This window comes from Triturus cristatus, chromosome 4_1, assembly GCF_964204655.1.
Source record: "Triturus cristatus chromosome 4_1, aTriCri1.1, whole genome shotgun sequence".
Classification (NCBI taxonomy): Eukaryota; Metazoa; Chordata; class Amphibia; order Caudata; family Salamandridae; genus Triturus; species Triturus cristatus.
In genome coordinates, this window is record NC_140585.1 from 1,162,316,286 (window position 1) to 1,162,341,667 (window position 25,382).

General features: G+C 48.1%; 1 protein-coding gene across 1 annotated transcript in view; it reads left to right on the forward strand.

Annotated features, from left to right (window-relative positions):
- Window positions 1–537: 537 nt before the first annotated feature.
- LOC146856255 (volume-regulated anion channel subunit LRRC8C-like) overlaps window positions 538–25,382 on the forward strand; it is a 173,478-nt gene continuing 148,633 nt past the window's right edge. Inside the window, exon 1 of the mRNA XM_085651225.1 lies at window positions 538–805. Within this exon, the coding sequence (XP_085507351.1) occupies window positions 538–805 (268 nt within the window). The remainder of the gene's footprint in view (window positions 806–25,382) is intronic.

The window sequence follows — 25,382 nt, forward strand, 5'->3', positions numbered from 1 at the left end:
GAAGAGTTTAATGGAAGCTATCAAAGATGCACCATCTCCCAAGTCGAAAGATGATTTAAGATCATTCCTTGGTATGGCAGAATTTTACTCAAAATTTGTTCGGAATTTTGCCACCAAAACCTACAACATGAGACAATTGTTAAAAGTGAAACAAGAGTTTGTGTGGAATGATGATTTAGAAAATGATTTCAAAAAAGTAAAAAGTGACCTATTCTTAGCTCTACCCCTTCAAGCTTTTGACAATTTAGCACCTAGCATAATTACAACCGATGCTAGTGGCAAAGGTTCGGGAGCTGTACTTTCTCAGATCAATGACAATGGTGAAGAAGTGACCATTTCCTTTGCTTCTCGTTCTCTTTCTCAGATGAAGAAAAATATTCAGTTATAGAGAAGGAAATGTTAGCTACCATATGGGCAATGCAAAAGTTTAGGCAGTTCGTGTGGGGCACCAGTTTTGTCCTTCGCACAGATCATAAACCACTGCTTAAAGTACTAACATCTGAGGGTATATTCAAAGCCACACCAAGAATTGCTAAAATGAGTCTGAAACTTCTTGATTTCACTTACTATGTGGAATATCTACCTGGTAAGAGGAATCAGGTAGCGGATTACTTAAGTAGATCACCACTACCATACGAATGTTTTGGACAAGCTGATTGGGATGATTTCAATGTTGCTGCAGTGTATGATAATAGTATTGCTATTTCAAAGGAAGAGTGGGACACTGAATACTCTCACGATGAAACATTAAAGAAAACTGCACAATTTGTGACCAAAGGTTGTCCTAGTAAAAATGGTATTCAAGGTGATTTAAGAGCCTTTTGGGAAATTCAAAATGAACTTTCTATGGATAATTCAGGTTACATTTGCAGAGGTGAAAGAATCATTGTACCTACATCATTAAGATCTAGAGTGTTAGAATGGAATCATGTAGGTCATCTTGGCATTACTAAATTGAAAGCTAGATTAAAAATATCATATTGGTGGCCAGGGATCAATAGAGATACAGAGACATTTGTAAAGAAATGTTCTATTTGTCAGGATTCGGATAAGACACTACGTATATTAAGACCTACACTTGGCACTAAAACCCTTCCTGATAGACCATGGGAAAATCTCAGCATTGAATGGTTGGGTCCTATAGAAGATGAAGATGAAAATCATAAGCATATCTTAGTTGTCATAGATGACCACTCAAAGTGGCCAGAAACTGAAATTACTGAAAATATTGATACTAAACAAGTAATCAAATTTTTAGAACACATATTTTTACGTGAATTCCCAAGGTCATTCGCAATGATAATGGGCCACAATTTTCAGCTGATACATTTAAACATTTTTTAGAAAGGAATGGAATTAGTGAGAAGACAACTCTGGTATATAATCCAGCAGGAAATGGCATTGTGGAAAGATTTAATAGAGTCATTATGGGCAGCATACAAGCTTCCTTGAAGAGTGGGTAATGCTGGAAAAAAGAACTTTTTAGCACACTCTGGGCTTATAGATTCACCCCCACAGGGACGGGTTATAGTCCATTCAGAATATTACGTGGTAGAGAACCCTTTACCAAAGACAATGTTGCGTGGTGTAATTTGAAAACGTATGGGAAATGGTCACCTGCTTTAGTAAGAGCAAATCTTAGGAAAATGCATGTCACTTGCAAAATTAATTTTGACAAAACTCACAGTACCTCTGATTGTAAATTAGAGGTTGGTGATTGGGTCAAAGTTAAACTACCTACTAAAGTAAGGAAAGGTCTAAGCAAGTTCTCGACACCTTTACAAGTAATTACTATTTACTCTAAATCAGCTAAATTGAGTGATGGTAAGATCTGGCATTACAATTGACTTTCAAAGTGTGTAAATTCTATTTATAAGAAAAAATTGGAAAAATCTGTTCCCCCAATGAATTGGATGTGGGATGACGTTACTATTCCCAATGTTATCGATATAGAGAATACCCATGTTCAAACTTCAAGTACCAATGATGGAATCCAAGCTTCTTGTAGTTCTGGAAGAACAACATGTGTTGGTAGAACAATAATTATGCCAGCAAAATATAGAAACTATGTCATGAAAAAATGAAAGAAAGGAAGTGGTTCATTTATAGTATTATAACAGTCATGCATGTATCCTTTTTTCAGTATATATTATACTTTACCCAATACATTATCTTTTGACTATTGTATATCGTTTTCTATTTCTTGTTATTATGTTCCTTATCCTAATTTGTTATCAGTTTATTTGTTTAAGTAAAGGAGAGAGATGTGGTACCTCAGCTATTACTGTGACCATTGCTATGGTAACTGTTGCTAGATACCTACGTGTAGTTCTGGAGTGTTGATAGAGGGAGTCAGATATAGAGTGGTCTTGCTGGCTATCAGATGTACCTGCTTACTTCTAATAAACTTCTCAACTTTATCTGATATCTTCGTGGAGTCATCATTACACCGAGGAGGTCGGATTAAAAATGCTTTAGGTCGGGGCCTCGTGAGCTGCTGTGCGTCGACAATGAGTTAGAGTACTGGTAGAAAATAGACAAAATATTGTATGGCACATAACATATGGAAAGCGCAACACAGAAAATTGTGCAAACCGATGGATGGAAATCCCAGAACTGTATAAAAATGGCGGTCAAATTAAGAAAGCGCTTCAGGACTGTTCTTTTGGTTAAAGGCGCTGTACAAATGGTAATAGCTTTACAAAACATAACAACATAATATAACAGAGTCTGCCATTTCCAAGACCTCTTGGTGCTGTCTCTAGCTGAATGGCACGTGCTGGGGCGGCGTGCCCTTATGTTAGGAGCCTTCAGGCCACATTCCTGAGTACGTGAATAGGTGGACAGTCTCTATAGCGAGGACATATTTCTGGAACATCAAATGTCATGAACAGGCCTGGGAGGAATGTGTCTTCTCCCTTTATTGAAGAATACAATGTACCAAATTCCAGTACAAATGCTACTTAGAGAGAGTTAAAGAGACGAGAGAATGACAGATCTGAATGACAAGGCGATTGATTGGAAGGAAACACAGACAGAGAGGTTAGATAAAGAAAAAAAGGATAAACAAGAGACAGAAAAGAGAGTACAGAGGGAGGGAAAGAAAACGATGAGGAGAGAGCAAAGAACAGTGGAGAGAGAGAGCACGAGGGAATAAGTAATGCTTGCTAAACGTGTAGCAGCAGCTTGAGCCGTGCACAAGGGAATAACTAATGCTGCTGTTTTCAAGCACACGCGTGCTTGTGGCACCATCCGCCTTGCGGGAGCGAGCAACAGCCAATTAGCATGCGCGCCGCTGCTCGCTCCCGCAAGGTAGATGCCGCAACAAGCACGAGTATGTGCTTGAAAAAGAGCCGAGCGACGGCTAAAGGCCCTCCTATGCAGTGCAAGTGCGCTGCGTAGGCGAGACCTAAAAAGGTGCAAAGGAATGACATGAGCATGATAAGAATAAAGGGATGTGAAGAAGGGTAGAAAGCTACAAAAAGGTTAGATTAAATGAGAGAAGAATAGACAGAAGGAAAGAAAGATGGAAAGATGTGATGAAATATGCATAAAAACAAAGGGAAGATAATGGAAAGAAGGAAGGGAAGAAGCATGAAAGAGAAGCAAAAAGATGGAAAGGATGAATGAGAAAAGTAACCCTGTACTGGTAGATGTGTAGTTTTTGGCCAAATCCCTTTAAAATCTTTCTGTAATATTTATAATTTTGCACCATTTTCTGCAAACTTTTCCAAGGATTCAATTTCCATGGCACTTCACAATAAGGGCAGGTATCAATTACTTAATTTTTTTTTTTAACTGTTTTATTGAAATTTTAAAGGTTACAGATACTTGTAAGGCATCATAAATGATTTACACTCCATGCATGGTGTCACCAAATCGCTATAGGTACCAGTTCCCATCGCACATGTAATTAGACTCATAACTATCCCTGGCACGGAGGAGCCTAGCGCGCAACCAAGATGGCCGCGTAGGTGCGAGGCTCCCGAGGACCTCCGCGACCTCCTGCATAAATCCTGACTATATCCTGTCCTAGATGAGGGGACTGTGTTTGTGAGACCGAGCTGAGGTGCCACCCGTTTTCCGTTTCCAAATCGGACCTCGGACACCGGCGGGAGCATCGATTGAGGTTTGCGGCCTTCTCCACGCCGGCCCCCCGGATTGGAGTTGTGGGGCGATCCGGAGACAAAGTGAACAACAGCGGCGGGCGAGGCTGGGTGATTCGCGTACCCCGCACTTTCACTTTCGCTTTCGCGCCCTCCTTGCTGCCAAGCGAGGTAGGGTCGCGAGGCGGCGTGCGGTGGTGTGACTACATCGGGGTGCCCTGCCGGCCCGCCAGCTGTGATCCGCCCTTCGGAGCTGTGGTCGCCCTCCCCCGGAGCCCGTGAACCGGTCTGTCAGCCCTTTTCAAGGAGATTGGCACGATTTGGGGACTGGAGCCATGTCCACGAAACAAGATGGCGACCGGGCAAAGGTGAAATCGACCCGCCGTGGCGCAGCCCCTCAGTCTAACAACATGGACCGCTACACCCTCCAGAAGGGATCTCCAGAGGCGCCGCGTAGGTCCCCTGTTGGCCCGACTGATGCCCCTGCTTTGCCCGCGGATCTGACCCTCCGGGACGTCATGGGCGCCATCGCCGAGATGAAGGCCTCAGTGGACCAGCGCTTTGACACTCTGGCGCAAAAGATTGACTCGGTCCTCGTGGATGTGGGCCTGGTGAGGGCCGATCTGTCCAAGACGAATGACCGGGTCGACTCTTTGGCCCACACCACCTCGGGCCTCACAACGGACGTGGCGGCCCTCCAAAAGGAGGTGCGCCGACTGGGCCAGGCGAGTGCCCTGATGGATCGTCGACTGGAAGATTGCGAGGGTCGGGCCCGGAGGAACAATGTTCGCATTGTCGGGGTGCCGGAGGGACGTGAGGAGGAGGCGGCGGATCTGTTTGTGGAGGACCTGATCCTCACCCGTCTCCAGCCCCGGGGGCTGAGTAAACTCTTCGCAGTGGAACGTGCCCACAGGGTCCCCGGAGGGAGACCTAAGATCGGAGCCCCTCCGAGGCCTCTCATTGCCCGGATCTTCAACTTTCGGGACAGAGACGCTATCCTGCAGACTTCTAGGCAACAAGGACCGGTCAGACTCGACAATATGGACGTAAACTTCTATCCTGATTTTACTCCGGCGGTTCAGAAGCAGAGACTGAGTTTTCTCGGAGTCAAACGTCGCCTACGGGACCTGAACCTCAAGTATGCGATGCTTTTTCCAGCGAAGTTGAGGGTAGAGGTGGATGGCCGCACGCACTTTTTTGATCGTCCCGAGGCGGCCGGGGACTGGTTGGACACTTTGCCCGGGGACCGGGGCCGGGGGGGTGGGGGGGGCGCGGTTGGTGGGGAGGGCTTGCCGGATCAGGACTGAGGGACTAATAGTAGGCCTTGCTCTGGACAACATTATTGTCCTCATTGACTGATTGTGTAAGTTCCCCTCCCGTGGAGGTCGTACGGGGTCTCTTGGGGGCTTTCCCTCCTCCTCTGGGGGACTAGTTAGTGTTTTCATCTATGGGGCGACAGGCACACTGCACTTTGGAGGGGCTGTTCGGGCTCATGCAGGGGTGCAGGGAGGGGGGAGTTCTGTTGGGACGGGTGGGTTGGGGTGGGGTGTTGTTCGTTTTTACCGCAAGGCAAACCCTTTACTGTATTGGTGTTTTTGAGGTGCTCTCGGGGGGACGAGTGATGGCTTCTGTATGTGATGGGGGGTAGGGACTTGACTTTGTTGTCTTGGAACGTTAATGGACTGGGGGATAGGATTAAGCGAGGTGTGGTCCTGCAGTATCTGAAACGAATTTCGCCAGATGTGGTCTTTCTGCAGGAGACACACCTTATAGGTAATTCCTTCTTTGCCATGAATCGGCGTGGCTATCGTTTGGTGGCCCACTCGGGCTTCACGTCTGGCTCGCGGGGGGTGGGCATCATGGTTAAGAACTCGCTCCCGCTGGAAATAGATGAGGTGCGCCATGATGAGAGGGGACGCTACATTGCCTTGGTGGGGAGAATGGAGGGCAAAGTGGTTGTCTTTGTTTCAGTGTATGTCCCACCGGGGCTACAGTCTACCACTTTTGCGGACCTGGGGCGCCTCCTCCTTGACCTTCCGGGGGGGCTTCTGGTGGTTGGGGGGGATTTCAATGCGGTGGTTTCTGGGACTATGGATCGTCACCCCCCTAGGGACCTCCCCCGGGCGCAGGCGTGGCTGTCCGGCCTTTTAGATACATTGGGATTGGTGGACTGCTGGCGCTTAAAACATCCCACGCAGCTGCAATACACCTTCCATTCGGGTGCCCATGGTAGCCTCTCACGGCTCGATCATATCCTTGTCCCTGCGGCCTATGCTGGGAGGGTGGGAGAGGTGCGCCATCTGGCGCGGGGTATTTCAGATCACTCCCCGCTCCTGTTGCACTTTGGTGTCCTCCCGAGGGGGGAGGGCAGGGTAGCTCCAATTAATGCCTGGTATCTGCGCGACCCCACTATTCGCGCTGACTTGATTAAATCCTTGCAGCGGTATTTCGAGGAGAATGTGGGGTCTGTCCCTTCGGCTATCTCCCTTTGGGAGGCCTTCAAGACAGTTATTAGGGGGGAGGCCCTCTCCTTCATATCCCATGCCCGGAGGCGCGAGCAGGAGGAGGTGACCCGAGTGGAGGCCGAAATTACTGAACTAGAGGGTGATTTGGGGAGTGGGGTGACGGATGCTGCACTGCATGTTCTACACCTTAGGCAAGCGGCCTATAGGGCCCTCGTCACGGAGGCAGCCAGGGGCCTCAGTAGAGAGCAACAGGAGCGACTGTATGATGTGGGTGATAAGGCTGGTAAATTGATTGCGTGGTTGGATAAAAAGGAGAGAGCGAGTCGTGTGGTTCCGCTGATTGAGAGGATGGATGGTGTACGTGTCACCGAGCCAGAAGACATTGTCTCTTGCTTCGCGGATTATTTCCGCGAGGTGTATTCCCCGGTCTCCCCCTGCTCGGAGGCGGATTCTCATGCCCTGCTTCGAGATATCGCGCTGCCCTCCCTTTCGGTGGAGGACAGGGAGTCGTTGGATGCTGCTCCTACCTCGGACGAAATTGCCCTCGCTATACGCTCGGTTGCATCTGGCAAGGCCATGGGCCCGAACGGCATCCCTATCGAGTTGTATAAGCTGCGACCGGACGTACTGGCACCCCACCTCCGCGCGATGTTCCTTGCGGCCCACTCGCGGGGCTCCCTCCCGCCGGACCAACGTCTGGCTACAATCGTGGTGATCCACAAGGAGGGGAAACCCCGAGACTGGGTTACCTCCTATCGGCCTATCTCGCTCTTGAATGCGGAGCCCAAAATCCTTGCCAAGGTGCTTGCCAACCGGCTGGTCGGCGTGGTGGGCGAGTTGGTCCACCAAGACCAGTCTGGCTTTATCCCCCATCGCAACACGGCCCTCAATCTGCGGCGCTTGCACGGGGTGCTCGCGCGTGTTCCGTTTGTGCGGGAGCCGGCCATCTTGGCGTCCTTAGACGCCACCATGGCGTTTGACACGCTCGAATGGCCATACATTTGGGCGATGCTGGCGAAATTTGGTTTTGGACCGGGATTCATCAGCTGGGTCAAATTGTTGTACTCGGGCCCGTTAGCGCAGGTGGTAGTGAATGGGCGAGTCTCGGCCCCGTTCGCGCTGGGACGGGGCACGCGACAGGGTTGCCCCTTGTCGCCGCTCCTGTTTGCATTGGCCTTGGAACCCCTGGCGGAGTGGTTGCGGTGGCACCCTTCCATCCGTGGTCTCCGTTGGACCCCCGAGTATGAGGACCGCGTGTCCCTCTACGCTGATGATATCCTTTTGTACCTAGCCTCCCCGCGCAAATCCCTGATTGTCCTGGTTGATGTCCTGCGCTCCTTTGGCCGTAACTCAGGCCTTGTCATCAACTGGGCTAAATCATGTGTCTATGTGCTTTCCGGGGAGGCTCCCGTCCTCCCGCGAGGATGTCCGATCCAGATTGCCTCGCAGGGGTTTCGGTACCTGGGTGTCTATATCACGCTGGACCCGGCGGCCCGCTACGAGCGAAACTTGCTTCCCCCCCTCCAGCGCTTGAAGGAGGACGTCGCGCGCTGGCGGCACCTGCCGCTTTCGCCGCTCGGCCGGGCGGCATTGTTTAAGATGATGTCGTTGCCGCGCTTCCTGTACGCTCTCCAGAACACTATGGACCTAGTCCCGGCGCGCTACTTCCGTGAGGTGGAGAGTCTACAGCGCCGCCTGTTCTGGGACGGGAGGCCGCGTATAGCCCTGGCGAAGTTGACGCTCCCGTGGTACGACGGGGGGATTGCCCTCCCGGACATTAAGCGGTATTACTGGGCCTCCCAGCTAGCTGCAATTAATCACGGCCTCTATGGGCCCGCCTTGAACCCGGCATTTGAAATGGACAAGATGCTCCTGCCCGGTGGCGACTACAATCGAGCACTCTACTCTGGCGCGCCGGATCCCCGCTTGACGGGGCCCACGCGTGTCATGGTGCGGGTGTGGCACGCGGCCAATGCAGCTATGGGGTGGAAGGACCGTTTGACCCGGGCGTCGCCGTTGTATGCGCCTCAGCGGTTGGGCTCCCTGTGGACCTCGAAGGGCTTCGAGAAGTGGGACACGATTGGCATCAGTAAAGTGGGGGACCTCTGGACGAGAGGGGGATTTAAAACATTCGAGACGCTGCAGACGGAGTTTCAGCTGCAGGGCAGTGAATACTTTCGGTACTTGCAGGTCCGTCATGCGCTGGGCTCCGTCTTCCCAGACGCCGCCTCCATCCCGGAGTCTTCCCCCCTGGAGGATAGAGTGCTGGATGGCCACGTTCCGGATAGCACGATCTCCCTCATTTACAAAAAATTGATTAATGACCGCTCGGGCCTGCTGACCGGCCTCCGTGAGGCTTGGGTTGCCGACGGGCTGGAGTTGGACGACGAAGACTGGATTTCCGCGGTGGCCTCTCCGAAGGAGGTGGCCATACCGGCTCGCCTTCGCTTCGTCCAGCTTAAGATACTCCACCGGGTTTACATGACGGGGCCAAGGCTTCTGTGTATGGGTTATGCTGAGGATGGGTTGTGTAAGCGTGGGTGTGGTGCTTTGGCGACTTTTTTGCATATTTTGTGGGAATGCCCGAAGGTGGAGCGATTCTGGCGTGGTGTGCATGAGGTCCTGCGTCTGGTTACGCATGTCGCACTGTTGCCTGAAGCGAGGAGATGCTTGCTGAATGTGTGGGAACCAACTGATTACTCGGTTCCGCAGACGCGATGGGTGACTCTGGGATATATGATAGCTAAGCGTGACATCGCTCAACTGTGGGGATCCCAGCGGCCCCCGGCGGTGTCGGCCTGGAAAGAACATATGGATTGGTGCATGTTCCGAGAAAAGGTGGTGTATGTGGCGAGGGGCAAGCCTGGGGCGTGGGTGAAAATATGGGGCCCCTGGAACGCCTACCGCGGGGGTATTTGCGAGCCACCACTGCTGCCTACTGCCTCACCGGCTCCGTCCCCCTAGTTGACCCCCTCCCCCAGCCCCGGGCACAGAGTTCCCCCAGTCCTGGACTTGTTTCCCTTCCCCCTCTTCAGATTCCTGTGGATGGTCGGGGTCCCTTATTCGAGGAGCACGTGTGGTTACCTTCGATTGCGGGTTGCCTTGCGGGTGTGTTTTTCTATGTTGTTGCGTGTGTATAAAATGAAACCGTATTGTGGGCTTAGAGTCATGTGGCTTACGTCGTTGATGTCTCCTGATTTGCTTCTCTGTAACGCCAAGTGCCCTTTTGTAAGTTTGTCAGGTGCTCCTGTCACTCTAGCGGCCGGCCGGAAGGTTGTAGGCCCATACTTGTATATACTTGAGATTGCAATAAACGGTTTCAACAAAAAAAAAAAAAAAAAAAAACTATCCCTGGCACAACCGTCGTACCAGATTGGATACAGGAATAGCATTCAGTTCTTGCTCTGCGTGGGATGTATCCCTACTCGACGACTGCATAGTTACGAGAGTCCCATGTATAAGTCCTTCTGTTATTTTCTCATGAACTGGCCAACAGACATAGCAGTGTAAAAACAGTTAACACCCAACAATCCCAACTCAGACCGGCGCTAGTGACAGTATCCCCATTCATCAATCACTCACTTTACTCGTATATTTATTGCTATATATGGGTCTAAGTGAGGGGTATTTTATTTTTCTGGCTATTCCCTTGTTTGGGATGATCGAAAACTCACAATGACAGTCCTAGTGCTTCTGGATTTATCTGCTGCATTTGACACCACCACATGCTACAACAAAGACCTAATTATCTTGGAGTATGTGAAAATGCTCTAAAATTGATGGCTTATCATCTCAGAGACAACGTATATTTCATTCACCACTTTTCACATCATCTCCTCACATCCAACATGGTGCGGCGCTCAAGGGTCTATCATATCCCTCTTCCCAAATCTGATTAAATTGTTCAACGTCCCCTATTACAACTAGGCAAAGAACACCAAAATCATTCTAAAAGTGGATGACCTGGAAGACTTCTTCAACTCAAATCCTGATGTCTGTCTTCATGCCTTAAACACGTGGATGCTAAATACACATCTGAAGCTCAACATGGTAAAGACAGAGATCAAGACCTGCGGACAATGGCAAAAATGCCAGCCCACTGCCATGTAGCCCCAGGAACTCAAGGCCCCTCCAACAACAACATCAAAAGAAGTCAGAAACCTAAGGGTAACCATGGATTCAGACCTATGCTTGATATCACTTGTTAATAATAATGTCACAAAGCGGTCCTTCTACACAATGAAAACTCTGTGTTGAACCTTCCCATACCAACAGAAAATGCAAGCCATCCTCACACCCGCAATCTCCAAGTTTGACTATGGCAACAGTCTATACCAGTAGTTCTTAACATGTGGTCCGGGCCTCCTGGGACTCCACAGAGCCTACTCAGGGGTCCGCAACTGCTTTGAAAAGTAAATAATAGTGACAGGTTATTAAAGTGTATATAAAAGGAGCAACATTGAAAGTTTTTAAATGTTTTGTAGATGTGAAGGAATTTGAAGTTGGAGAATATTCTTAGTATCCTTAGATTGACTCATGGGAGCACATCAAACAGGAAATAGTATGGACAATGAGTGGGCTCAGTTGAAAGCTCCAATCTTAATAAAAATTAATCAAATTAGAATTTAGATTTTTTTTCAATATTTGTTTGCGAATTTTAAAACATTTCAACATTGTGTATTTGCTTTGTGAATACTTATTTCTGTATTTTTTATGTTTTGTTTTGCTGGTCAGATAATCAGAAATGCTTAGACCGGGGTCCTCAGGTTCCAGTAATGATTTGGAGGGGTTCCCCTTATCTTTTTCTCAGCATCTATGTACACTTGAATTTCACTCCTGGATCTTAGCACCATGCCCGTTTTAACATCTTCTTTGATATCAATGTGTATAAAATGTGCATATCATCCACTCTCAATGCTCAGTATGGACTATAAAGTTCTTAGTCGTATATTGGCTTCCCGCCTCCCACACGTCAGCGCTCATATATCTCGACCAAAATGGATTCATTCCAGAGTGGAAAACAGCGCTAAATAAATGAAGATTGCTCTCCACTATGGATAACACACACCCTGAGGAGAGTGAGGCAGTGATAATCTCGATTGATATAGAAAAGGCTTTCAATAGCCTACAATGGGACTACCTGCACCAAGTGATGGAGGGGCTGGGATTGGGGCGGGATTTGTTCACTGGACTAGACTCCTCTACACGGTACCCTCTGCATGGGTGCAAACTGGCAGGGTGATCTCCAATTGCTGTGTGGTTGGGAGAGGTACCAGGCAGGGCTATCTCCTCTTTCCCCTGTTGTGTGCCATCGCCGTTGAACCTTTTGTCAGTAGAGCACGAACAGGGACTTGATAGAAGGGGTTGCACCATTGAGGCACCTCCCACAAAATTGCACTTTATGCAGACAACATGCTCCTATTTCTTGTCAACTCGGAGAGGGATCCAGCTAGAGCGATCTCACTGTAGTAACGGTTTTGCAGTATATCTGGTCTTTGCATAAACTGGTAGAAGTCACTTATATTTCCCTTGTGCCGACACAAGCCAGAACCCCGGGACCTATAAGGACTCACATGGGAGGGCTCCTCCATGAAATACCTGGAAATCAGAGTATACCACAACCCCAGAGACATCCTGGAGGGGAACATTGGATAAGCTATTCATTCTGCGCTAGTGTGAGGTTCTGGAGAACTCTTCCCCTGTCTGTAGCAGGGTGACTTGCGGTTTCAAAGATGGTGGCGTTCCCCTGCCTAATATACTTCTTCGCCACACTGCCAACAGTGATCCCCCTTAAACTGTTTGCAGAATTGAATTCAATCTTGGTGGAACTTACCTGGGGTGTGGGCAGACGCAGAGTGGCAATGTCCAATCTGAGCAGATCCACGACTAAAGGGGGGCCAGCAGCACCCAATTTCAAAGTATATTATCTGGCGCCCACAATTCAGTGGTTCAATGTTGTATGCTACACTTACGACTGCGCCCTGGGGGGGAAGGTTCCAGGAAGGGGCCCGGGCCTCAACCTAATCCTTCACATTCTCTTGACACCCAAGCGTTCTCTTGCAGGGGGCTCCAGGGACCTACAGACCATTCAACATTGTTGGCAGTCTTGTCTACAAATCCCCCTAACCCTCCTACCATATTCCTTGGCTTTGCCTTTGCTTGCCTTGATCGGTATAAATAAAACAGGGGCACTAAGGTGAGTACTAGAATGGACTACTTTTGGTATAACCTGAGTTGGCGACCTATACAGGAATGGCGAGTTGCTGTCTTTTGAAGGCTTATAAGAGACTTTTAAATTGCCTCCGGGACAATTTTTACTACAATGCGCAGTGACAAATACCATGTGATGCGATTGGAGGACAGGGAAGACAGAGCCCCCGTCTCACCGATGTAGCCACACACTTTTCACCACAACAAGTAAAACACAGATGATCACACTCCTATAACGGGCACTTACGGCAGATATCAACAGGCCCCTGGTGGAACTCCATAAGAAGTGGGATGAAGATGTGGCACTCCCTGTAATAGAAGTACACTGGCTCACAATCCTTGCCAACATTTACACAGTATCTCGCAATACTAGGTTTAAAAAAATCAATTATTACTTCTTGCACAGGGCGTACCTCACACCAAGGAACATTATGCAAACATACAGGGCACAAGGTGTGGGATGTCCCAGATGTGAGGAATAGGGAGCTGAAATGCTCCATTTGGTATGGAGCTGTCCTGCTTTGCATGATTAATAGGAGGGAGGGGTAGCCTGCATAAATGAGGTCACGGACAGAATACTGCCCTTCACTGCTTTGCCTGCTGGGGGAATTCCCTCGACCTGCCAAACATAAAGTGACTACTAAATTTGCAGACTTAGCCTTAGTATTGAAAGCGTGAAATCACAATAAAATGGAAGGCCTCCATGAGTCCCCAGGGACACAAATGGAAGGAGACCCTCATTTGGTGGGCGGAGTACGAGGGTGCAGTGCTGTTCCAAGAAGTGAGGAGGGGTCATAGCACAATATGCAAAGCTAGAGCCTACTACGCCTTGGTTGCTCAATGTATGAATCACATGAACTCGTGGCAAAGCATCTTTTTGAGCTGCCACCTTTCCTCAAAAACGTTTATGCTTTATAATATTTCTTCTAGAATCTCCGAATCCATTCATGCACCAATAAGGCAAATTATCGTTAAAGGCCTGGATGCAGTAATAGGAATCACACAGTATAATTGTGGGGAAATTATGAATCTTCATTCTTCAAAGCCAGAATCAAAGCTTTCAGTTCAGCCAGTTGAGAGGTACAGTCACCTATAGTTTCTGGATATGGTTTATGTTCCTTAACCCCTTCGCTGCTAGGCTTCCCCCCCCCCCCCCCCGTGCTAAGCCCTTTTTTGGCTATTTGGGGTAGTTCGCGCTTAGGCCCCTGTAACATTTTGACCACATAAGATATCCATGCCAAAATTGCGTCCTTTTCTTCCAACATCATGAGGATTCTAAAGGTACCCAGAGTTTGTGGATTACCCTGGAGGGGACTCAGAAATTAGCCAAAATACAGCAACATTTTGTTTTTTTGAAAAAATGGGAAAAAGGGGCTACAGATGAAAGCATCTGGGTTTTCCCCTGCAAATGGTATCAAAAAAGGGGTTGTGGTGCTGAAATCACATCTTCACAGCTTTCAGGGACAAGCAGACTTTTGTCAGAAAACCCACATTTTTTACACAGTTTTGGCATTTTTCTGGGAGACAGACTATTTTTGCTATTTGTTGTGCTTTCAACCTTCTTCCAGTTAATGGTAGAAATGGGAATGAAAGCAATAATGGATCCTGGACAGCTATACATTTTTGAAAAGTAGGCACAATTCTGAATTCAGCAAGGGGTCATTTGTGTAGATCCTTCATGGTTTCTTTATAGAAACTAACAGTTGAATATAGGAAGAATTGAAAATTAGTTGAAAAAAGCAGCCATTTGTGCCAACGTTTTCACCTGTAACTTCTTCAAATTATGAGAGCTGTTTGAAAGCAATATACCGTTACATCCGCTGGACCTTTCTGGTTGTGGGGATATATAGGACTTGTAGGTTGTAAATTGTTTTTTAAAAAAAAACAAATTTTCCTCACATTTCTGTGGTGGAAAGTTCTGGAATCCACGTGGATCCACACATTTCCACCCACCCCATGTTCCCCAAAGTTTTCAGAGAAAAATGGTACCTCACTTGTGTGGGTAGGCCTAGTGCCCGCGACAGGAAACAGCCCAAAACACAACGTGAACACACCACATTTTCAGAGTGAAAACTGACCCTTTTTTTCCAAAGTGCCTAGCTGTAGGTTTTGAACACTAGCTCTGCCGGCACTTAGGGAAACCTAGTAAACCTATAAAGTTTTTAAAACTAGACACCCAGGGGAATCCAGGATGGGGTGACTTGACTAGCTCTCACCAGGTTCTTTTACCCAGAATCCCTTGCAAACCTAAAAAGTTGTCCAAAAAAACACATTTTCCTCTTATTTCTATGGTGGGAAGATCTGGCATCTTCAAGGATCCACAAATTTCCATCCACTCCGCGTTCCCCAAAGTCTTCTCAGAAAAATGGTACCTAACTTGTGTGGGTAGGCCTAGTGCCCGCGACAGGAAACGGCCCAAAATGCAACGTGGACACACCATATTTTCAGATTTTCAGAGTGAAAACTGACCCTTTTTTTGCAAAGTGCCTAGCTGTAGATTTTGAACCCTAGCTCTGCCAGCACCTAGGAAACCTATACATTTTTTCAAACTAGACACCCAGGGGATTCCAGGATGGGGTGACTTGACTGGCCCTCACCAGGTTCTGTTACCCAGAATCCCTTGCAAACCTAAAAATTTGTCCAAAAAAACACATTTTCCTCACATTTCTGTTGTGGAAAGTCCTGGAATCTTCGTGGATCCACAAGTTTCCACCCACCATGCGTCCCCCAAAGTCGTCCGAGAAAAATGGTACCTCACTTCTGTGAGTAGGCCTAGTGCCCGCGACAGGAAACAGCCCAAAACGCAACATGGACATACCACATTTAGAGTGAAAACTGACCCTTTTTTTCCAAAGTGCCTAGCTGTAGGTTTTGAACACTAGCTCTGCCTGCACCTAGGGAAACCTAGTATACCTATACATTTTTTTAAACTAGACACCCAGGGGAATCCAGGATGGGGTGACTTGACTGGCTTTCACCAGGTTCTGTTACCCAGAATCCTTTGCAAACCTAACAATTTTTCTAAAAAAACAACTTTTCCTCACATTTCTGTAGTGGAAAGTTCTGGAATCTGCATGGATTCAAAAATTCCCACCCACCCGCGTTCCTCAAAGTCTTCCAACAAAAATGGTATCTCAATTGTGTGGGTAGGCCTAGTGCCCGTGACAGGAAACGGCCCAAAACACAGCGTGGACACACCACATTTACAGAGTGAAAACCGACCCTTTTTTTCCAAAGTGCCTAGCTGTAGGTTTTGAACACTAGCTCTGCCTGCACCTAGGGAAACCTAGTATACCTATACATTTTTTTAAACTAGACACCCAGGGGAATCCAGGATGGGGTGACTTGACTGGCTTTCACCAGGTTCTGTTACCCAGAATCCCATGCAAACCTAACAATTTTTCTAAAAAAACAACTTTTCCTCACATTTCTGTGGTGGAAAGTTCTGGAATCTGCATGGATTCACAAATTCCCACCCACCCCGCGTTCCTCAAAGTCTTCCAACAAAAATGGTATCTCAATTGTGTGGGTAGGCCTAGTGCCCGTGACAGGAAACGGCCCAAAACACAACGTGGACACACCACATTTTCAGAGTGAAAACTGACCCTTTTTTTCCAAAGTGCCTAGCTGTAGGTTTTGAACACTAGCTCTGCCGACACCTGGGGAAACCTAGGAAACCTATACATTTTTTTAAACTAGACAGCCAGGGGAATCCAGGATGGGGTGACTTGACTTGCTCTCACCAGGTTCTGTTACCCAGAATCCCTTGCAAACCTAAAATTTGTCCAAAAAACACATTTTCCTCACATTTCTGTGGTGGAAAGTTCTGGAATCTCGTGAATCCACAATTTTCCATCCACCCCACATTCCCCAAAGTCTTCTCAGAAAAATGGTACCTCACTTGTGTGGGTAGGCCTAGTGCCCGAGACAGGAAACAGCCCAAAACGCAACGTGGACACACCACATTTTCAGAGTGAAAACTGACCCTTTTTTTGCAAAGTGCCTAGCTGTAGATTTTGAACCCTAGCTCTGCCGACAAGTAGGGAAACATAGCAAACCTATAAATGTTTTAAAACTAGACACCCAGGGGAATCCAGGATGGGGTGACCTGACTGGCTCTCACCAGGTTTTGTTACCAAGAATCCCTTGCAAACCTAAAAATGTGTCCAAAAAAGCACATTTTCCTCACATTTCTGTGGTGGAAAGTTCTGGAATTTGCGTGGATCCACAAATTTCCACCCACCATGCGCCCCCCAAAGTCGTCCGACAAAAATGGTACTTCACTTGTGTGGGTAGGCCTAGTGCCCGCGACAGGAAACGGCCCAAAACCCATTGAGGCGACATCAAAATTACCTATCACAAAACAGCTTGGTTTTGCAAGGGGGGTTCCATGAGTTTTGGGCCCCGGGCTCGGCCGCCATTTAGGGAAACCTACCAAACCCACACATTTTTGAAAACTAGACACCCGAAGGAGTCCAGCGAGGTATGGCTTACGAGGGTCCCCCAACGTTTTCCTACCCAGAATCCCCTGCAAACCTCAAATTTTGATGAAAAAATTAATTTGTTCTCATATTTCTTTGTGGGAAAGTTCTGGAATCTGCATGGATCCACAAATTTCCTCCCACCCAGCGTTCCCCCAGGTCTCCCGATAAAAATGATATCTCACTCGCGTGGGTGGGTCAAGTACCAGCGACAGGCAAGGGCCCAAAACCTATTGAGGCGACATCAAAATTACCTATCGAAAAACAACCTGGTTTTGCAAGGGGGGGGTCCCATGAGTTTTTGGCCCCGGGCTCGGCAGCCATCTAGGGAAACCCACCAAACCCACACATTTCTGAGAACTAGACACCCGGGGGAGTCCAGTGAGGTATGTCTTGTGTATTCCTCTAATGTTTTCCTACCCAGAATCCCCTGCAAACCTCAAATTTAGCTGAAAAAAATCACTTTTTTCTCAAATTTCTTTGTGGGAAAGTTTTGGAAACTATGTGGATCCACAAATTTCCTCCCACCCAGCGTTCCCCTAGGTCTCCCGAGAAAAATGATACCACACTTGCTTGGGTGGGTCAAGTACCCGTGACAGGCAAGGGCCCAAAACCTATTGAGGCAACATCAAAATGACCTATCACAAAACAATCTGGTTTTGCAACGGGGGTCACCTGGGTTTTTGGCCCTAGGGCTCGTCGGTCATTTAGGGAAACCTACCAAACCCACACATTTCTGAAAACTAGACACTCAGAGGAGTCCAGCCAGGTATGGCTTGCGTGGGTCCACGAACATTTTCCTACCCAGAATCCCCTGCAAACTTCAAATTTAGCTGAAAAAACCCACTTTTTTCTCAAATTTCTGTGTGGGAAAGTTCTGGAATCTGCGTGGATCCACAAATTTCCTCCCACCCAGCCTTCCCCCAGGTCTCCCGATAAAAATGGTACCTCACTTGTGTGGGTAGGCAAAGTGGCTGAAACACGAAATACCTGGTTTTGGGGGGGGCACCTGTTTTTTTGGCCCCGGGCTAGCCGCCATCTAGGGAAACCTACCAAATCCACACGTTTCTGAAAACTAGACACCCTGGAGAGTCCAATGAGGTATGGCTTGCGTGTATCCCCCAACGTTTCCCTACCCAGAATCCCCTGCAAACCTCAAATGTAGCTGAAAAAAACATATTTTCCACATATTTTTGCGTGGAATCACCGTGCTGGCACAAATGTCCTACCACTCAGCGTTCCCCTTGTCCTCCCGAGTAAAATGATACCTCACTTGTGTGGGTGTCCAAAGCAGAATTGGCAAAAAATGTATTTTTAAAAAAATGTAGCGCTTAGAATTCTCGGTGCTATACTCTAAATCCCTATGTTTTGGGCTCTTCCTAGTCACAGGCCTTTGGCCCACCCACACTAGTGAGGTATCATTTTACTGGGGAGAACAAGGGGAACGCTGGGTGGGAGGACATTTGTGCCAGCACGGTGATCCCACGCAAAAATGTATGGAAAAAGTGATTTTTTCAGCTAAATTTGAGGTTTGCAGGGGATTCTGGGTAGGAAAACGTTAGGGAACCCATGCAAGCCATACCTCACTGGACTCCCCCGGGTGTCTAGTTTTCAGAAATGTTTGGGTTTGGTAGTTTCCCAAGATGGCTGCCGAGCCCGGGGACAAAAAGCCAGGTGATCCCCCTTGCAAAACCAGGTTGTTTTGTGATAGGTAATTTTGATCTCGCCTCAATAGGTTTTGGGCCCTTGCCTGTCGCGGGTACTTAACCCACCCACGCGAGTGAGGTATCATTTTTATCGGGAGCCCGGGGGGGGGGAACGCTGAGTGGGAGTAAATTTGTGTATCCACGTAAATTCCAGAACCTTCCCACACAGAAATTTGAGAAAAAAGTGATTTTTTCAGCTAAATTTAAGGTTTGCAGGGGATTCTGGGAAGGAAAATGTTAGGGGACCCACACAAGCCATACCTCGCTGGACATCCCCGGGTGTCTAGTTTTCAGAAATGTGTGGGTTTGATAGGTTTCCCTAGATGGCCACCGAGCCCGGGCCCAAAAACTCATGGGACCCCCTTGCAAAACCAGGTTGTTTTGTGATAGATAATTTTGATGCCGCCTCAATAGGTTTTGGGTCCTTACCTGTCGCGGGAACTTGACCCACCCACGCGAGTGAGGTATCATTTTTATCGGGAGGCCTGGGGGAACGCTTGGTGGGAGGAAATTTGTGCATCCACATAGATTCCAGAACTTTCCCACACAGAAATGTGAAAAAAAGTGATTTTGAGGTTTGCAGGGGATTCTGGGTAGGAAAACGTTAGGGGATCTACGCAACCCACACCTCTTTGGACTCCCCTTGGAGTCTAGTTTTCAGAAATGTGTGGGTTTGGTAGGTTTCCCTAGATGGCCGCCAAGCCCGGGGCCAAAAACTCATGGGACCCCCCTTGCAAAACCAGGTTGTTTTGTGATAGGTAATTTTGATGTCACCTCAATAGGTTTTGGGCCCTTACCTGTCACGGGCACTAGGTCTATCCACACAAGTGAGGTACCATTTTCTCGGATGGCTTAGGGGAACGCGGGGTGGGTGGAATTTTGTGGATCCACACAGATTACAAATCTTTCCACCACAGAAATGTGGGGAAAATGTGTTTTTTTTAGACAAATTTTTAGGTTTGCAAGGGATTCTGGGTAACAGAACCTGGCGAGAGCCAGTCAAGTCACCCCATCATGAATACCCCTGGGTGTCTAGTTTTAAAAAATGTATAGGTTTGCTAGGTTTCCCTAGGTGCCGGCAGAGCTAGGGTTCAAAATCTACAGCTAGGCACTTTGCAAAAAAAGGGTCAGTTCTCACTGTTAAAATGTGGTGTGTCCACATTGCGTTTTGGGGTGTTTCCTGTCGCAGGCACTATGCCTACCCACACAAGTGAGGTACCATTTTTCTTGGAAGACTTTGGGGAACGCAGGGTTGGTAGAAATTTGTGGATCCACGCAGATTCCAGATCTTTCCACCACAGAAATGTGAGGAAAATGTGTTTTTTTTTTTACAAATCTTTAGGTCTGCAAGGGATTCTGGGTAACAGAACCTGGTGAGAGCCAGTCAAGTCAACCCATCCTGGGTTCCCCTGGGTGTCTAGTTTTCAGAAATGTACAGGTTTGCAAGGTTTCCCTATGTGCCGGGTGCGCTAGGGCCCAAAATCCACAGGTAGGCACATTGCTAAAAACAAGTTCGTGCCTAGTCGGATTTCTGCCGCCACAGGGCGGGTATCCGGGGATGGGGTTGCCCCGATATGCCCCCAAGGGGGCAGAAACATTGTGGCTATTTTTTTGGGGGGAGGGGGCATTGGTATGCCCATTCTGGGCAACCCCCACTTCCACACATAAAAAAAGCCAGCGTAATCGTTGGGGTCTAGTGGGCTTTTGCCCCCCCAGGGGGGCAGATTGGGGGCTACTGCCCCATATGCCCCCCAGGGGGGTCAGGAAGGCTGTAGTTTTTGCTGGAGGGTGGAGGCATTGGCATGCCCGTTTTGGTGGCCCCCACCCTAATTCAAATTTTCCCCCAAAAATCCCTTGCGTCTAGTGGGCTTTTTGCCCCCGGGGGGCAGATTTGGGGCTACTGCCCCATATGCCACCCAGGAGGGGGGTAGAAAGGCTGTAATTTTTGCGGGGGAGGGGGTAGGGGCATGGGCATGTCCGTTTTGGGCAGCCCCCACCCTGATTCAAATTTGCCCAAAAACAATCCCTGGCGTCTAGTGGGCTTTTTGCCCCCCCTGAGGGGCATATTTTGGGGCTAATGCCCCCATCTGCCGCCATGGGGGCAGAAAGCCCACTAGACGCCATTGATTCTTTTGGGCAAATTTTAATTAGTGTGGGGGATGCCCAAAACAGGCATGCCAATGCCCCACCCTAATTCAAATTTGCCCCAAAACAATCCCTGGCGTCTAGTGGGCTTTTTGCCCCTCCGGGAGGGCAGATTGGAGGCTACTGCCCCATCTGCCCCACAGGGGGGAAAGAAGGAAGGAAAGTAAGATTTGCGGATGAGGGGGTGGGGGCATGGGCCTGCCCATTTTAGGGAGCCCCCACCCTAATTCAAATTTGCCCCAAAAAAATACGTAGTGTCTAGTGGGCTTTTTGCCCTTCCCCGGTGGGGCAGATTGGGGGCTGATGCCCCCATCGCCCCCCCCCCCCGGGAGATGGGGTCATAGTCTGGTATGTATGTTCTACCAAAGTTGATAAATTCTAAAAGCAATTGAAGTTTTTTTAAGGTATTTGGTGGTTGTAATGGAGCACATTTCTCTAAGAAATTTGGTGCTAGGCTTTTGCCTTCATTTCATAATTCATATCCTAAGAACAGGACACTGAGAAAGGCAATTTTATATTTTGAAAAATTAAATTTATAGCCATGGTCAGCAAATCCTAGAATAATATGATTCACTCTGGCCAAATATGTGTAACAGACCTGGACTATTCTTATTCACCTGTGGGAGCCTACAGAATCTTCGCTGGGCTCCTAGCCCTGAGAACGTAGTCAAATTGCTGCTTTCAGGCACTACAGAAACAAACACTGTAAAAGTCTAATGTACTTTTTTTTTTATACAAACAATGTTAATGTATTAAGCCTGTACTGGGTGAATTTTGTACAGCGCAAACAAATGATGGACGGAATGCTTAATAAATCAAACATTCACCCGAAGTCAAGAGATCTGGGTCAAATCCTTTGCTCTTTTGCTCACCATGCCACCCCAGTTTAGACCCAGCCCCATGCAAATCAGCCTTGACCCTGCTTCTCATGGGAACAGTCCAGCTGAACTGCAAAGCCAGGTCTTGCCTGGACTGGAAACAAGCCTCCTGGGACTGGTTTTGGGGTAAAGCCCCTCATCAGCGAGGCTAGCTTGAATCCAGTGGCACAATGAGCGAGGGACCCTGTGCAGGGTCAAGATTGATTTGCATATGGCTGGTTCTAAGTTAGGGTGGCATGGTGGGCAAAATAATGGTGGATTTAACCCAGATCTCTTGACTGAGGGTGCATGTTTGATTTATTAATCTTCCGTCCATTATTTGTTTGTGTAGCACTTTCCCCCCTAAGTGGGATGGGTATGCCCAGAAATGGGTCCCTTGCTCACTGTGCTACTGGATTCACGCTAGCCTGGCTGATGAGGGGTATCGCCAGAGAAGCTGCCTCCCCTTGGATAGTACTTAAAATAATTGAGGACGCTGTGGCAATGTTGCCAATGAGTTTCATTCCCAAGTCTAGGGCTGCTCCATGTTGAATGAATGAATGAGCGCATTTATAGAGCGCACAGCTACTCAGCAAGAGTGTACCGGCGCTAATAGTCTCCATCTTATTCAGTTTAAATCTGTCTAAGCACTTCCAGTAAAACAGCAGTTGAAGGAGAACCATGAGTAATGGTGCAGCGGGAAGCAAATGCAGTCCCTATGTATTATATTCCTCAACTGGGGGACCCACACCAAGTGGAAAACACTTAGGGCCTGATTCCCATCTCGTTCAGAAAGCATATCGAATGACTCGGGTCCGGAATGCTTTCCAGACGACTCGGATTGGGGGAGTCTGCCCCAACAAGTACAATGCATTTGAATGCATCCGGATATGATTCGGTGGGACTCCCTTTGGCTTCAATGGGAGCCTGTGTTCCGAACACAAACACAGGCTCGCATTGACAAAAGGGGTAATTGGGGATAATCGTGCACTCTGTGGCGGGCACCCCTTGATGCCTGCCACATTGTGCATGGTCTGAAAGGGGGGACCCATGGGTACCCACATGGGCCCGATTTGGGGGGCCTGCTACGGGTCCCCAAATACCGATTCCAGCAGCCTTTTCGATCCGGGCAAACCAAATCGTAAAGGCTGTGTCAGGGACTGCCCGGGACTGTCAGGAACACAGTTAGGGACTTGGGCAAGGACTGGCGACTGGGTACAAAACGTATGCAGAAAGAGGAGTACAGAGCTGCCCAGGATCATACAGGAAGTCAGAGGAGAAAAGGGATCCAAAGGAGAAGCCTGCACGAAGGAACAAGATGGCTAAGACTCAGGAAGGACAGGCACTCATAAGGTGATTTAGCATTCAGAATAACTACACCCAGGATGAATGTGCAAGACATATATATAAAACAACATTACCAATAAAGGGGAGTGTGGGGTAAAGCACTCAGGAGCTCCACATGGTAAGACTGAAGCTCAGTAAGTTCCTCACCCACCGCTGCTGTTGCAGATACTAACTGCAAATACCCACATATAGGATATGCATGCAAAGGCAGGGTCAGTGGAGCTTATACTTATGGCGATGTTATATTATATAACTCAAAGAAAATACTCACAGTGAACAAGAAACACCACCTAGGTAGTCAGCTGTGCCCACGGATCCTGGCGATCAAACGGGAACACGCTAGGCAGTAACAGCAAGGTTGTAGAACTAAACACAAGCACAATAGACAAGGAGCTAGCAAGGAGGATTGCTTAACAGTAAAGGAATGAAATCACAGGGCACACTTGGCAGAAAGCAGGTAACAAAATTACAAGGTAACAGAAGCAAGACAGCAGAGTAGAAAGACAGCAAACTAGGAACTGGAACCAATGAAATGGGAAGAAAGGCAGGGACTGGAAAAGGATGTACAGAAGGGGAGGCTACAAGGGTATACTAGAATAATACTGGATCAGGAGTCAAGAGACAAAGTAGTACTGAAGGATGTGCAGGAGCAAGAACAAAAATTTAGCAAAAACTCAAAAGCCAAGGCAGCATTGTAGGAAGTGCTAGTTCAGGAACAAGGGAAACTGGTGTAGCTCAGGAACAAGGAATGCTAAGGCTCAGGAGCAGGAGCTAGAATTGAGCTAAAGCCAGGAGTCAAGGTTGTACTGCAGGCAGTGCTAATTCAGGGACAAGGGTAACTTCTGCAGCTCAGGATCAAGGAATAACTAACGCTCAGGAAACACTGAAAACAAGGATAGCAAAAGCTCAGGGAGCACTGGAAACAAGAGTCAGTCTCACCACTACACAGCTACAATGACCAACCCTGGACTGAAGGGATCTGGGGCTTAAAAGAACTCTTAGTAATCAGATGCATCAGGTGTGAGCAGTCTAGCAGTAGCCAGCCATAGGTGAGCGGAATTCATCCATCCATCCTTGGTCTGCAGGGGTGGAGACAAAGCCATGAGCAGGGAATTCTAGGTAATGGAGTTTCAGGCATGAGCAGGCTGGCTTCAAGCATGAGCAGGCTGGCTTCCACAAAACCCAGCATGGATTGGGAATGGATGGCCACTTCCAAGTAAAGTCCAAATGGCCTGAAAGTCAGTATGCACACGAAGGGGAGGGTCTGAAATTGTATTAGAACACTGGAGAGTCCCACAGTTAAGCCCCCTGGTCTTGGACACAAGAACGCAGGGAGCAAGTAATGACAGGCTGTCCGAATCATTCATCGTTTTTGCTCGCTCGGAAACCGAGTCCATAGAGCGGTACGATACGGCTCCGGAAAGGATCGATTGCTCCGAATGCCTTCTGGAGCCGATTCAGTCAGTGCTAAGGGTTGGCAGGCATCGTACTTGGCTGTTCAGAATTGGGAACGAGTCAGTCAGAAACAAGGGATCCGGAACGGTTTAGGTAAAACTGAATCCGATTCGGAGCCCTTCCGACGAGATCAGAATCGGGCCCATAGTAAAAATTCTAACTTTATCTTAGGTCCCGTGTGGGGAAACACTGCCTCAAGCTGATTTGGGGGCATATGTATGAAGCTCATTTCCCGTTCGCAAACTGGCCGATTCTCAGAATCGGCCCGTTTGCGAACGGAAAAAGCCTTTTGGGATGTATCATCTCAAAAGGCCTTGCAAAATAGGGAATCGCAAAATTTGCGATTCCTTAAATGTGGTGTAAAAAGCACCCAAGTTTTGCGATTTCTCCTTAAGAAATCGCAAATTACCACCAACTTCAAGTTGGTGGTAATTTGCGATTTCTTTGAAAGATACCCTTTTTTGCATTTTTCAAAGTGCCATGTGGCGCACATACATGCCCTTAGGGCATGTATGTGTGTCACATGTGCACACATGCACATTTCACGGGTGCAACAGGGTGTCCTTTTAACACCCTGGCACCCTTGAAATTGCATTCTCAATTTGCGATT